The sequence below is a fragment of the Diospyros lotus genome, chromosome 7 (genome assembly GCF_014633365.1).
Source record: "Diospyros lotus cultivar Yz01 chromosome 7, ASM1463336v1, whole genome shotgun sequence".
Lineage (NCBI taxonomy): Eukaryota > Viridiplantae > Streptophyta > Magnoliopsida > Ericales > Ebenaceae > Diospyros > Diospyros lotus.
This window is the reverse complement of record NC_068344.1, coordinates 465,416-478,787: the sequence shown is the minus strand read 5'-3', so window position 1 is coordinate 478,787 and position 13,372 is coordinate 465,416. Positions and strand designations below refer to the sequence as shown.

Here is a 13,372-nt window from a genome sequence, read left to right as displayed (position 1 = left end):
AGCAAACAAAATACTTAAATCTTCAGATCAGTTTCAATTTTCATAGAGCATGCATTTGTGGGTAGTGGAGAGGTTGATCTCTTTCGGATCCAGTGGTTTTGAAGCTGCAGAATGTTGAAATGTCATCGGCATCAGCAGTGCTGACTGCTGTAATCAGAAGTGTTTATAAGTTAAATCATGTTAGATGAATATCATTTTTGTACATCTTGGGCTACACAAAGAGGTATTATGATCAAAATACCCCTCGTCTCCATGCGTCTCTATGTACCTCATAAGAAACATTTTTGTCATTGGTACACCTTTATGTAGTCCAAGGTGTATACCAAGATATATCAATAGCATTATTCTTATAAGTTTAGGAAACTATTTTTTTTGTCTTTTTGTATGATAATATACCAATTCCACTATATATGTCAATTTACTAACTAATTCTTTGATAAATAGTGTTTTGTGCCTGCATTTTAAAATGTTCTAAATAACTTTTTTTTTATAAGTAATTGTAAATTACTTATGATTGATGTTCTGAGTAATATTATGCTTAATATCTCATTTAACATAGAATAAGATGATATAATATTTGGTGAATTATATAAAATTATAAAACTTATGGGGGATAGTTTTATATAATTCCATCTTAGCAAAATTAAACATTTAGATTGTATGGATAATTTTATCTCTAAATATATAAACAAATCAAATCATTCTCCTTCTTCTCAATTTTATTTTTTATTTTTTAAATTTTAATATATTATTTAGATATATGTGTAATTAAAATATATGTAATATAATTTTAAAATATTTTTATTCACAATAAAAAAATCTTTTTTATAATTGTAATCTATTAGGATAAAGAGATAAATTGATCTTTTGCTAATTAATTGATGATAATATCTCATTCACAATTTGACGTATGAAAATTATATATATTTTTTTATTAATATAATATTATTATTTAATTTTATTATTATTTTGTTATAATATTAATCTTATCTCGTCGCTATTTAATTTAGATATTGTTATATGTATTTCTCACACCATTCTTTATGGATTAAACTCAGTCTAGTGGGCCGGCCCAATCGCCTGAAACCCAGAAAGTCCAAGCGAGCTCGACAAAGCAAGCCCATACACCACTGAAATCTAAGCTCATATCGCGGAACCAAGCAAGCTCCTAGCAAAGCCTCTAGCGAGCTCCCAGCGACCTATTCAACGAGCTTCCAACAATATTCCCAGTCATTGGTCTAAATCATTCAGTTCGCATAGATAACAAAGCTGCTGAACAACCAGAATAGAGACCCAATCACTTTATCTGAAGCGAACCATACCCCTCGTAATGAGGATCTCACTCCCGATTTTATACAAATGATAAGGACTGTTTGTCCCCCATTATATTATCTTTATATTTTTATATCTTATGTAATTGTAAATATCCCTCATGATAAATAATGGTCAGAAGTATCATTAAGAGGACAACAACAAGAATAATGAAAGATTGTGACTTTGCTGGAATAACGAGAATACAGTCGTGGAATAGGAATCATTCTGACCGAACCACGTAAAAATTCTTTGTGTTCTTTCCATCTTGTCCTTCCTCCTGATATCTCAAACTTATTCACTCACTGTGGCCCAAACGAATTACGGTTGGCTAGAATTGAACTTCTCTTTCTATTATAAGTTGAATATTCAAATGGTAATTTTTCAGGGGTACTCAAATAATTTAAAAAAAAAAAAAGCAATCGCATAAGGAGTCAACTAAAAATTTGATTAAATACATTTGACTTGGCCCCAAACTAGACCTTTTCTAAGGTCTCATCTATCCCACTTTTTCTAAGGTCCCCATTAGATGTGCTTAATTTTCTTCTAAATTTATGATAGACAAATACATAATTTTATGTTACTATCAATGAAGGTATTAACTAATTCATGCCTCTAGAAATAATTTTCTTCCAATTTTAGCAGCAAATTGGAAAGTAGCATTGCTGACATGAGAAATAATATATTATATGAATTCCTCTAGAAATAATGTATTATGTATGATGCTAAACCGATCAAATGAGTCCGGACGCGTTTACCGTTTTCTTTTGGGTTGACCAGTCAATCAACTGGGCGAACAAATTCCTTAGTTAATTCATGCCTAGCCGGCCCACCATTAATCTATTACGTACACCCTCTCTCCTCTCCTCTCTTTGATGATCAAAGGATGGGTCTTTGCCTCTTCTTCCTCCATCTAACTATTTTGCTGTCTGTCAACGAGTTTGCTCCTCTCTGCTCCCCACTACTACTAGCGGATGACATCATCGCCGTCAACTGCGGCTCCTCTGGCAACTCAACTGCTCTAGATGGCCGCCAATGGGCTGGCGACGTTGCTTCCAGATACATCATTTTGCAAGGATCCAGAGGCAGACGCAATTTGGTAAGCTCCTCTCCCGTTGGAAAGCACCTAATTCCTCCTCCTCATCCTGTCCCCTACATGACCGCCCAGATTTCTCGGTCCACGTTCACCTACACTTTCCATGTCACTCCGGGCCAAAAATTCATCCGCCTACATTTCTACCCAACTGAATACCCTGGCTTCGAGAGGTCCAAGGCCTTTATTACTGTAAAAGCCGGTCCCTATACCCTCCTCAGCAACTTCAGTGCTGCCCTTACCGCTGATGTTTTGGCCTTACCATCATTTGCTAAAGAATTTTGCGTACATGTGGAAGATAGTCAACCATTAATCCTAACATTTTCTCCCTCTTCAGAGGAAGCCTATGCTTTTGTCAATGGGATTGAGATTGTCTCGATCCCAACTGGATTATATCATTCCCGTGAGGGTGATGATCCAGGTGTACACGCTGTTGGCAAGAAATTTAGATACCCGATCTTCTTGGATACAAGCTTTGCACTTGAGACAGTGCATCGCTTAAATGTTGGCGGAAGCACCATTTCACCCATAGATGATACTGGCATGTTCCGAGAGTGGTTTGAGGACTCCAATTATTTTTTAGAATCAAGCGCCCTGCCAGTTACTACCACAATTGGGATCAACTACGCAGTTATACCCACATACTCTGCGCCTACGAGAGTTTACCAAACATCCCGGTCAATGACTCGGGACATGCAAGCGAAGGAGCGTATCAGTTTTACGTGGAAGCTACCTGTAGATCAAGGTTTCAGGTACCTGCTTAGGTTCCATTTCTGTGAGCTTGAGTACGAGATTAAAGAAGTTGGCCAAATGGAGTTCAGCATATTCATTGATAATCAGATTGCTGAGGCTAATGCTGACCTTATCAAATGGGCTGGTGGAAATGGCATTGCAGTGTACAGAGACTACATGGTGATGATGGAAGGAGATCGGACAGTGGGCAAGCGGGATATGACAATAACTCTAAGCCCTCACAAGAGCCACGACAACATGGGGAACATGGAACACAGTGCTGATGCAATTCTAAAGGGGCTGGAGGTGTTCAAGTTGAGCAACCCTGACAACAACCTTGCCGGGGTGAACATGGTTCCCATTGCACATGCTTCGACATCTCATAATTCAAAGCCTCAGAAGTTAGTGCTTGGTTATGGCATTTATACCATTGCAAATAGTCTAATAATTTTACTCATCACATTGAATGTTGTTGTTTATCCATTGGCCTATTTGGGTCAAAAATCTGGACAACAAGACACCCTATCATCATTACCTTCGGAAGGGCCATATCACCGCTTCTCACTTGCTGAGCTCCAATCAGCAACCAGAAACTTTGATGACGGATTGGTCATTGGAAGTGGTGGATTTGGTAACGTTTATAAAGGACTCATTAATGGAGGGACAACTACAGTTGCCATTAAGCGGATGAAACCAAAGTCTAAGCAAGGCCCAAATGAGTTTTGGATGGAGATTGATACGATTTCTAAATTTCGACACAAGCATCTTGTTACCCTTCTGGGCTACTGTGATGAATGCGATCAGAAGATCCTGGTGTATGAGTATATGGATCAGGGTGCACTTGCTAAACATCTATACAGCAAGAATACTGAAGAAAATGGTAACGTTTGTCATATTTCGTGGGAAAAAAGGCTCAAGATTTGCATTGGTGCTGCCCGTGGGTTGGATTACCTCCACACTGGTATTCAGGGCGGTGTCAAACATAGAGACGTGAAGACCACTAACATTTTATTGAACAAGGACATGGTGGCTAAGGTTTCAGATTTTGGATTATGTAAAATGGTTAGCACAAGCCACTCTGTTTCCCATGTTAGCACTGTTGTTAAAGGCACATTTGGTTATTTTGATCCACATTATTTCTCAACCCACAAACTAACCAAGAAATCAGATGTGTACGCCTTTGGCGTGGTGCTCTTAGAAGTGCTTTGTGGGAGGCCAGCAGTGGATTTAAGTCTCGAGGAGGAGCAACACAGTCTATCCCTTTGGGCTCAAGGCCGCATCAAAGATGGAAAACTTGATGAAATTATTGACCCCATTTTGAGGGATGAACTACCAGTACCATCAAAAAGCCTTGAGGTGTTTGCAGAAGTTGCTAGGAAATGTCTGCACACTCGTCCAAATAGACGCCCTACAATGGCTGATGTGGCGGTGAGTCTTGAGCATGCATTATCTGAAATCTGCTCCCCTTCCACTCCAGTGCAATATAATGAGAATATACCCCTAAGCAAGAATAGGGCAGAGGGAAAGTCCACCAAGGTGTTCCAGATGATCAATTTTGCAAGTTCAGCCAGAAGTATGGGTTTTTTATTTAGTATATATGCTGGGTTTTTGTATTTTCCTTCCAGGAGTTTGCTTTTCAGCTACAGAAATATGTCGCATTATCTTCTTACATCTTATGTTTATGTAACTGGAATATGGCAGTGAGGATACCCTGGATACTCAACTTGGCTCATCGTTTAGATAAAATTTCCACTCCAGGGAATGAACAGATCAACACATCCGCAACTGCTGGCACTCAGCCATATCGCAATGGGCAGGGCTTACCCACCCCCAATTTAAGGATATTCAGTTTTCCAGAATTGGAAAAGGCTACCAAAAATTTCAGTTGGGATATGTTCTTGGGACACGGGTTTTTTGGAACAGTCTACAAAGGTTGGCTTACAGAGGGAGTGCCGTTAAAGAACAGTAGTAAATCAGCCGTTGCCATCAGGAAGTTGTCGTGTCAGTACATTCAAGATTGTCTCCAGGTACTTCAAGTAACACCAGTTGGTGAATGAATAAAATTGTCAAACAATCTTAACTAGTCTTTCAATTCTGTCTTTACCTGGTTAGTCATTGATACTTATAATGTTCTAGCTATCAATTTCATCAAAACCCTGAAATATATAAGTCTCATTCTCTTCTATTGCCAAAAATCTACATTTCGAATAACTCAAGTGAAGAATAACTTGTACTCAAGAAATAGTCTCCATTTATTCTCATGTTTCTTTTAGAAGATTTGTTTCATAAATTGCAACTAGTTGCCTGAAGAATATCTAATGAAACAACAAAATACAATGCATTCTTTTTTCATTATATAAATAGTTATATAATTATGTTAATTTTACATATCTATATTTTATGAATATTTAAAAATATGAAATATTTTATTAGCAAATCAAAATTTTATTAGAAATATAAATCACAGCTATACTTTTGTATGTCATATATTTAATATAATATAAGATCCATATCAATGAAGACAAGGATCCTCTGCTTGATCCTAGTCCTTAATGTTGGTGGAGAATTTAAATATATTCCTCTAAGATCCACTACAGTAGCAAAATCTACCGATAATGATACAAAGTATGTTTCTTTAAGACTTAATTCCCTCCCACCAAAAAATGCCTTTAGGATACAGAGAGAAGCCTATGTTTGAATGTGTTCGACACAAAACGAATTTAAACTTCTGAGTAATCATCAATGACAACAAGACTATCAAAGTCTTCAACATTGTTTTTGTAGTAAACAAACTTTAAGGAAGATTCAGATACATGGAAAACTTTTGTTCTCTCCTTTAACCAAATGAGAACTACCAAATGAGAACTCTATTTATAGTTTTTCTCATACCCTTTTATTGAGAAGGTGTGACTATTGGAATAGTCACCAATATAACTAGTTCTTGAGTAGTTGATTACTAACCATGATGCCTTTTAATGAAAAGGTGTGACTATTAGAATTATCACCAAATTAACTACACCTCTACAAAGAGTTGTGACTCTTAGAGAATTGTCAATTGAGTAGCTAGTAGTTATTTAACAAATGTCATATCTTCTCATGAATAGATGCGTCTTTTTATAAACTGTTTCATTATTGAAATTGTTCCAACACTTAATCTTGTGCTAACAAAAACAACGGTCACAATCCCATCTAATCTCACATTTTATCTCACAGCAGTTCTAGTTCTACAAAATTTAATCGCCCACACAAACATACCATTGGAGTGATAACATGAAGTAGATTTCTGAATTTTTTTTAATAATTGGCGGTGGCCAAGATGAAGTTTGTATTGAGAATGATGTAAATAAAGAATGATCAAATGGAATTCTTGTTAGGGCTTGAAACTTTTAGGAGTTGAAGATTTTTCATGACTAATAATACTGTATAATACAAGTATACTTGTGCAGGGAGTATTTGAGAAGAATAGTAGAATTCTTATTATATATAAGTATGATTGATACGGCCCTATTTGTAGTATTAGGGGGCATAACAGCTCTTTTCTAAAAAAGGGAAAAATATTAGATATATACAATAATAGGAAACATTATATACATAGAATCTAGGACTAAAATAGGAAACAAATCTGGTTATTAAGAGCTGACAGTCTCCTTAAAATCAGAGATTAATTCTTAGAAAATATTCTGATTTGTTCTTAGGATTTTCAGATCCGTTCATGGAATCTAAGCACCTATACAGAAACAACAAACATGTTCATAATTGTGCATTCTATTGGAGTATTAAGCTCATGCATCGCATTGTGAAACTATTGTAGAGAGTGCAATAGCATAATTAAGATTTGACGCAAAAAATGTTGGTAAATAATTGGGTTTATGCTTGCAAAGTCAACAATGGAATTGATGTTGCATCTCAAAGAGACCTATGGAGTAGTATGGAGACATCTCCATGTGATCTGTGTTAAAACAGAGAAAGCATATAAAAGGGAGGTTTGAAATTATGGGCCCCAAATATACCTAAATCAAAATTTTGCTTCATGCTCAAAATATTAGAAACTTCATATTGGTACATTTAAGGAAGAGCTTCTTAAAAAGAGATACTGAAGTCATATGGACATGTATTATGACCATGGTGAGAACAATTGTAGGAGGACCTACTGTTTTTCTTATTTTTATAGGTTCACATCTAGTCTGTGGTATGGTATACAGAAAAGATGACAGGTGATTGTCATAGATTTGTCAAAAAAAATGTTTTGACTGGAGAGATTTCAAATGACAGGCTTTGAAAAGCAAAGCTGCCAAAATACATATTAAAGTGATATAAAACATGTATAATGACTATACTAAAAACAAAAATATGCATCAGACTATAGTAAAGACAATTGAATTGATGTGTACACCATGATGTACCAAGGAGCATGCTATTTTTTGCTATGATAGTCTTGGTGGACAGAAAAAGAAATGGGGCAATGCTAAGTTAAAGCTTCACTGACTAACTTTCAAGTAAAAAAAATAACTTTGAAATTAAATACTCTGGGATTAACTCTTGGGATACAGCCAAAGAAAGGCAACTCCCTAGAGGTGCGGGGACTTTTTAAGGGATCTCTCCAGAAGTCCTTTTTTATATGCATGCTTTTTATATTTTTAGTCTACTTACACTAAATCAGCTTATGTCAAAAACACTAGTTGTACTTTTTTTAATTTATTTGTTAGTAGAGAGAAAATAAAACAGAAAAACATTAGTTTAGAACAGAGGTAGAATCTAACCAATCAAATTGAGACCAAAATCAACTAAACCAAACTGAATGGGCTCAGGCAGTTCGGTTCCATAATTAGTTCAATGGGTTTTCGTCCAAACTCTTAGAACCGGAAAGCTGAATTGCCTGATCTGTGTGCTGTGTGCAACCTTACCAAAGAGTGAGCATATCAGTACATAGATTCAATCTTATACAAGGATGAAGGGCTTGGCATGGACGTGCCTTTTAAAGGGTCGCATGGTTAGGTTGTGACCAACTGGCACTTCATGTGTAAGAGGGATGGCAGATCAATATGCCATATACTCTCTTGCTACATGGATTTCTCACTCTTGGTGTACAATAGATTATTCTGATGTTTACTTTTTGATGCTTTAGCACTCATGGGGTTGGGCTTGCCCAAGTAGATCGCAACATTTGATTTGGAAGATTGTACGTTTCCATAGTGAAGGAACTTTGTTTTTTTAATGAAACATGGCACATCTTGCAGATGATTTATCACTGTATATGGCCTAGGATTTGTCCTTTCATACATGCATTCTCTTATAAAAAGATAATAATAATAATTACAGGACAACTATATGGTCCTATATCTTAGTTTTTTACATGAATTTGAAGTTGTTGAGATTTTATATTTCCTTCTTTTTTATTTTACCATAGCTGTAAATTTGGAATACCTCATATTCTTTACTTTTTCCCATTTCATATTTGGGATTGAAATATTTAGCATTATTTAATTCAGTTATATTCCCCAAAAGCCTTCTGCTTGCTGCTTATTATTCAATCTCTACAGCGTGAGATTGATATCCTAGGAAAGATTTCTCATCCTAACATAGTTAAGCTATTGGGATATTGTCGGGAGGATAAAGAGCAACTACTTGTCTATGAGTTCATGGAGAATTGCAGTTTGGACAAACATCTTTTTGGAAGTAAGAGCTAAACTTGTCCTTATCTTCTGTTGATCAATTCAATTCATTTGGCTTACACTATACCATATGGTTGCCTAATGCAGGGGGCCTTTCTTCTCAGCTACTTCCATGGGAGAAAAGGCTTAAGATCTTAATAGGAGCAGCAAAAGGCCTGGCATTTTTGCACTCATCACAAAAGCGAATAATACATAGAAATTTCAAGAGCTCAGCTATATTGCTTGACAGTGTAAGGCTCCCACCTTCAATTTAACTAGACGAGTACCAGCTGATATACAATAGCAGTGCACAGTTATTACACTGTTGAATACCATACTTCTCTTAAATGTCTTTTAACCATTTGAAGGCTGCTACTTTACAGTGCTCTCCCTCTCATCTCCTTTCCATAACAACATATTAAAATTTTTAATCTCATTAGGTGGGGTCACTTACAAGAATTCTAGCTGGCCAATCATATTTATCAACGATCATATATTTTATAACATCCCTATAACTCATATCATACCTAAGGGCTCTCTATGCGTTTTTTCTTAGTCTTTCTCAAGCTCTTTTTAATGACTTATTCCATTTCATCCATTCTCCTCATAGGAGTCTTTATTAGTTTTCCACTCAGATGATTAAACCATCATAATTATGTTTCATGCATCTTATTTTCAATAGGAGCCACTTCAACATTATTATGTAACTTCATTTTTAACTTTATCCTTTCTTGTATGGCCACACACTAGTCATAATATCCCCATCCCCATTAGGTTCATGCTCTGCACATGTTGGTGCTTCACTGCATGCCAATCCATGCCCTACAAAAAAAGGTGGTCTTATGATCCTATATATCTTGACGTGTTGTGTTTTTTTTTTTTTTCCTTTTTTATCTTAGGATGCATTGATTGATCTTCAAGGCTCACTATAATAATATTCACATTTATATTTTTACTAAACTTACATTCCATATATTTTGTTTTCAATCTACTCAACTTAAAACTTTTAAATTCTAAAGTATTCCTCCATATCTTGAGCTTTCATGCCTTCTTTATGTCGTCCACCAAGACAATGTCATTTATTAACAGCACGCACCAAGGCAACTCTGTCTGAATGTACTCATTAAGTTTATCCATTATGTTCCTGGGCCCTTCGAGTCTTTTACTAGAAATTGCTGAGGGAACTCAAAACTTCTCGCTACTATGATTTTTTATTCAATTTATTTCAAGTTCTCCTAAACATCCCCACTTAATGTTCTCTGCTGCTAAATTGATTTCTTTAGTTTCTTGCTTCCTTCATTTCTGTGCAACAGAGAGCATTATTTAGAACCCCCATATTAATCTTCCAGATGGTTTCTCACAGCTTTGGCTTAATTAACAACCCCTCTTCAAAATTCATACTCAGTTCTCTGATTTCTAAGTGTGTCACAAATCAGAACAGTGTGCCCTTTCTTCTTTCATTACTCTTTCCCAAGTTTTGCTTCTTGTTGCTCATTGCGTGTATATACCAATATATACCTACAGCAGGCATGTGAAGGGCACCGTCTCTTCTTCATTACTCACTTTCAACTCCATTGAGGCAAGGGTGAGGGGTTTGGAGGTGATTTATACGGTTTTTGGCACAAGGAATCTGCTTCTTATTTCTTGTGGCCTTCTGGAGTGGAGGGGATTGCTTTCAGTTTTTTGCGCACATGCTTTCTGTCATTCATTCATTATTTTTTCCACATGATGTATACCAATTCCTCAATTATACTCGTGTATTGTGTTTTTGCCAGTCCTACAATGCCAAGATCTCGGCCTTTTGTTTATCAAGAGTTGGTCCCTCAACTACTGAAACACACGTGTCAACAAGAATTGTGGAGTACAATATCCATCATCTTGCCCCAGAGTATGTTGCCAGAGGTAACCCTCTGGACCTTTTGAGGCTTAAGGCTTGTAAGGCTGAATATAATGGTTATCTGAATGAAGCTTTAGAACTTTGCATACTTCATAAACCACTTGAATTGAGCCTACCAAAATGCTGCCATGATGACAACAATATTAAATACAGTATAATCAATGGTTGTCAAAACAGGGCATCTGTCTGTGGCCACCGACGTGTATGCTGTTGGTGTTGTAATACTTGAGATGCTAACAGGCTTACCAGTAGAACTCCGTCGTCTCGAAGAAAAACAGAATCTGAATGACTGGGTCAGACCATATTTATTCGGCAGAAGAGAGTTGGATAGCATTATGGACTCTCGATTGGAAGGGAAGTATCCTGCCGAAGATGTATTGCAAATCCTTCAGCTCATTCTAAAATGTCTTGAATCTCAGCCTGAAAAAAGGCCATCTATAAAACAAGTAGTGGAGACACTGGAGAGCCTTGAAAAAGTCTGAAAGAACTAACATGAGGTGGTATATATATATCCACTACTACTTACAGCCTAGCTAGCTAAGCGTGCAATTCTTTCATATCGACTATTTATGTTTGAAGGAAGAGAGCTGGATGGTAACTGTTCATGTAAGCAGGGTAAGCAGCTGCCTGATATTAGATTGCACCTTATGATTACTTCATTGCTTAAACTGATGACGAAGGGCAGGGCATTCATAAATTGTATTTGCTGATAGACTTCCCATGAATTCTCTGCCCTCATGTCAGGCATCAGTTACACACTTTCCTTTATCCTTAACATCAGCAAATAAATATATTTTTGTTCTTCTGACTGCACCTTCATAAGGGAATTTGTTAGCTTTTTATTCCCAGACCATGGTAACAAATCAAGAGTGCTGCTCTGAATAGAACATGCTCCATATGTAATGAATGAAAGTATAAATGTGTATATTCTTCTCTAGCTATGTGAATATTGCTGTCGTGCCCTGTGTGTAGAAAATGTGAGAGATGATAAAATAAGTTTTAAACAGCAGGTAGTGTTGACTTCAGAATCCTCCATGGAGTACTTCTAGTGTGCCTTGGTGGGTTCCGTGGTGAGTCCAAATCCTAATGGGAAGAGAGGATCATAATCTATGTCCCCAACATTCATTGGGAGTTGGTCGACAGTCTTGAACCAGCTGATCGGCAGCCTGCCAGTAAAACCATGGTCACCAAACAAAACATCAGCAACACCTTGGCCTTCAGAACCTGGAAGCCAAGCAGCTATGAGTGCATCTATTTCGACAAGATACGGTTGAATAACAACTGGGCGGCCTGAAACAATGATGACAACACATTTCACAGCTCCACAAACATTTCTAATTGTGCTTGGACCGGGGTGAGGGATTGTCAAATTCCGGCTGTCACCATATGTCTCTCCATAAGGATGCTCTCCTAGCACAACAATGGCATACGATAATTTAGCAGACTTGACAAAGTGAGAGCGGGGGTTCTTCTTGTAGAAGACTTTAGTTGTTGGGTCAACCGTACGCTTTATGGTAGAGAGGATTGTTGTGCCTGCACATGAAAAATCGGGATATAACATGCCCACCAATGGTAGAATAGCAAGTCTCCCATTCTTCAGTTAGATACTTTAGTTTGTGTTGTAGGGAGTGTAATTTAACTGCTGTGAGGTTATTGCCACTAAGTCCTTGCCACTCGATTGTCCAACCCCCGCATTGGTAACCTAGATTGTCTGCATGGCTTCCAGCAACAAGTATTTTTGGCACCTTCTTGTGAAGGGGTAGCAGTGGCTTGTCCGCTGAATTACCATTTTTCAACAGCACAAGAGATTTTCTCACTGCTTCTCTGGCTAAGTTTCTGTGCTCCTGTTTTTAATAGGATAATGATCAACATGAGATGATTGGTTTTGCCTTGTTTTTCTACTAATTAATAGCTGGTAAACTCCAAATGAAATCGTTCAAATACGGACCTGACTTCCTAGCTGATGTACAAGATTGTGATCAGCGAAAGGGTTCTCAAAAAGACCCATCACAAACTTCACCCTCAGAATCCTTCTCACTGCGTCGTTGATTCGGCTAATGGGAATGATCCTCTTCCTTACCATGCGGGTTAGATCATCAATAAATTCAGTATAGTTGAAAGGAACCCTGACCTTCATGCAACATAGAAAAGTGTAAGACAAAATAGAACCTACTTTTCAAGCCCCAGCATGAGTAATTAAGCAGGCCCCACTGACCATGTCAATCCCAGATAGAATTCCAGCTTGGATTGAATATGAATAGTTAGCATGAGGAGGAGACGTGATCCAATCAATACTCTCCATATCTGAGATGACAAAACCCTGCATGCAGGAGTTTCAACATTCGGAACTCGATCATATATATATATAGGCAGGTATTTATATTGACATATATATATATATATATTCATACATACATACTCTGAAATGGAGGGTGTGCTTGAGGAAGCTGTTTGTTGGAATATTTAATTGAAGATTGCATAAGTTTATTTTGCAAAGATAGAAATTACGGAGAGCAAGAATAAGCGACAAAAGAAAGGAGAATATTTTATTAAAATGATTTCACTGTTTAAATAGATCAACTAAGAATAGAAAAACTAAAAATATGCCGCACACTAAGGCACTAATTAATTGACTCTTTTATCTTGCCGCTGCTGTTAACAAATGCGAAAAAAATAGAACAAACAAAC

The 13,372-nt window shown here is 36.9% G+C and overlaps 2 protein-coding genes across 4 annotated transcripts in view; one reads left to right on the top strand and one right to left on the bottom strand.

Annotated features, from left to right (window-relative positions):
* Positions 1-13,372, bottom strand: part of LOC127806702 (uncharacterized) — a 100,590-nt gene that overhangs the window by 75,988 nt on the left and 11,230 nt on the right. Inside the window, exon 11 of one of the 3 annotated variants that reach the window (XM_052344158.1) lies at positions 11,610-11,908. The exons of 1 other annotated variant lie outside the window; for it this stretch is intronic. In XM_052344158.1, coding sequence (XP_052200118.1) covers positions 11,730-11,908 — 179 coding nt within the window. In that variant the 3' untranslated portion in view covers positions 11,610-11,729. Of the gene's footprint in view, positions 1-11,609; positions 12,218-13,372 lie in introns of those variants that run through there. One more of the 3 variants, XM_052344160.1, reaches the window with a different exon arrangement.
* LOC127806699 (receptor-like protein kinase FERONIA) lies at positions 2,165-11,501 on the top strand. The gene is made up of 6 exons (XM_052344153.1): positions 2,165-4,709; positions 4,838-5,163; positions 8,626-8,812; positions 8,896-9,038; positions 10,563-10,689; positions 10,862-11,501. Exons 1-6 carry the CDS (start codon positions 2,198-2,200, stop codon positions 11,164-11,166), a joined length of 3,600 nt encoding a protein of 1,199 aa, XP_052200113.1. The 5' UTR covers positions 2,165-2,197; the 3' UTR covers positions 11,167-11,501.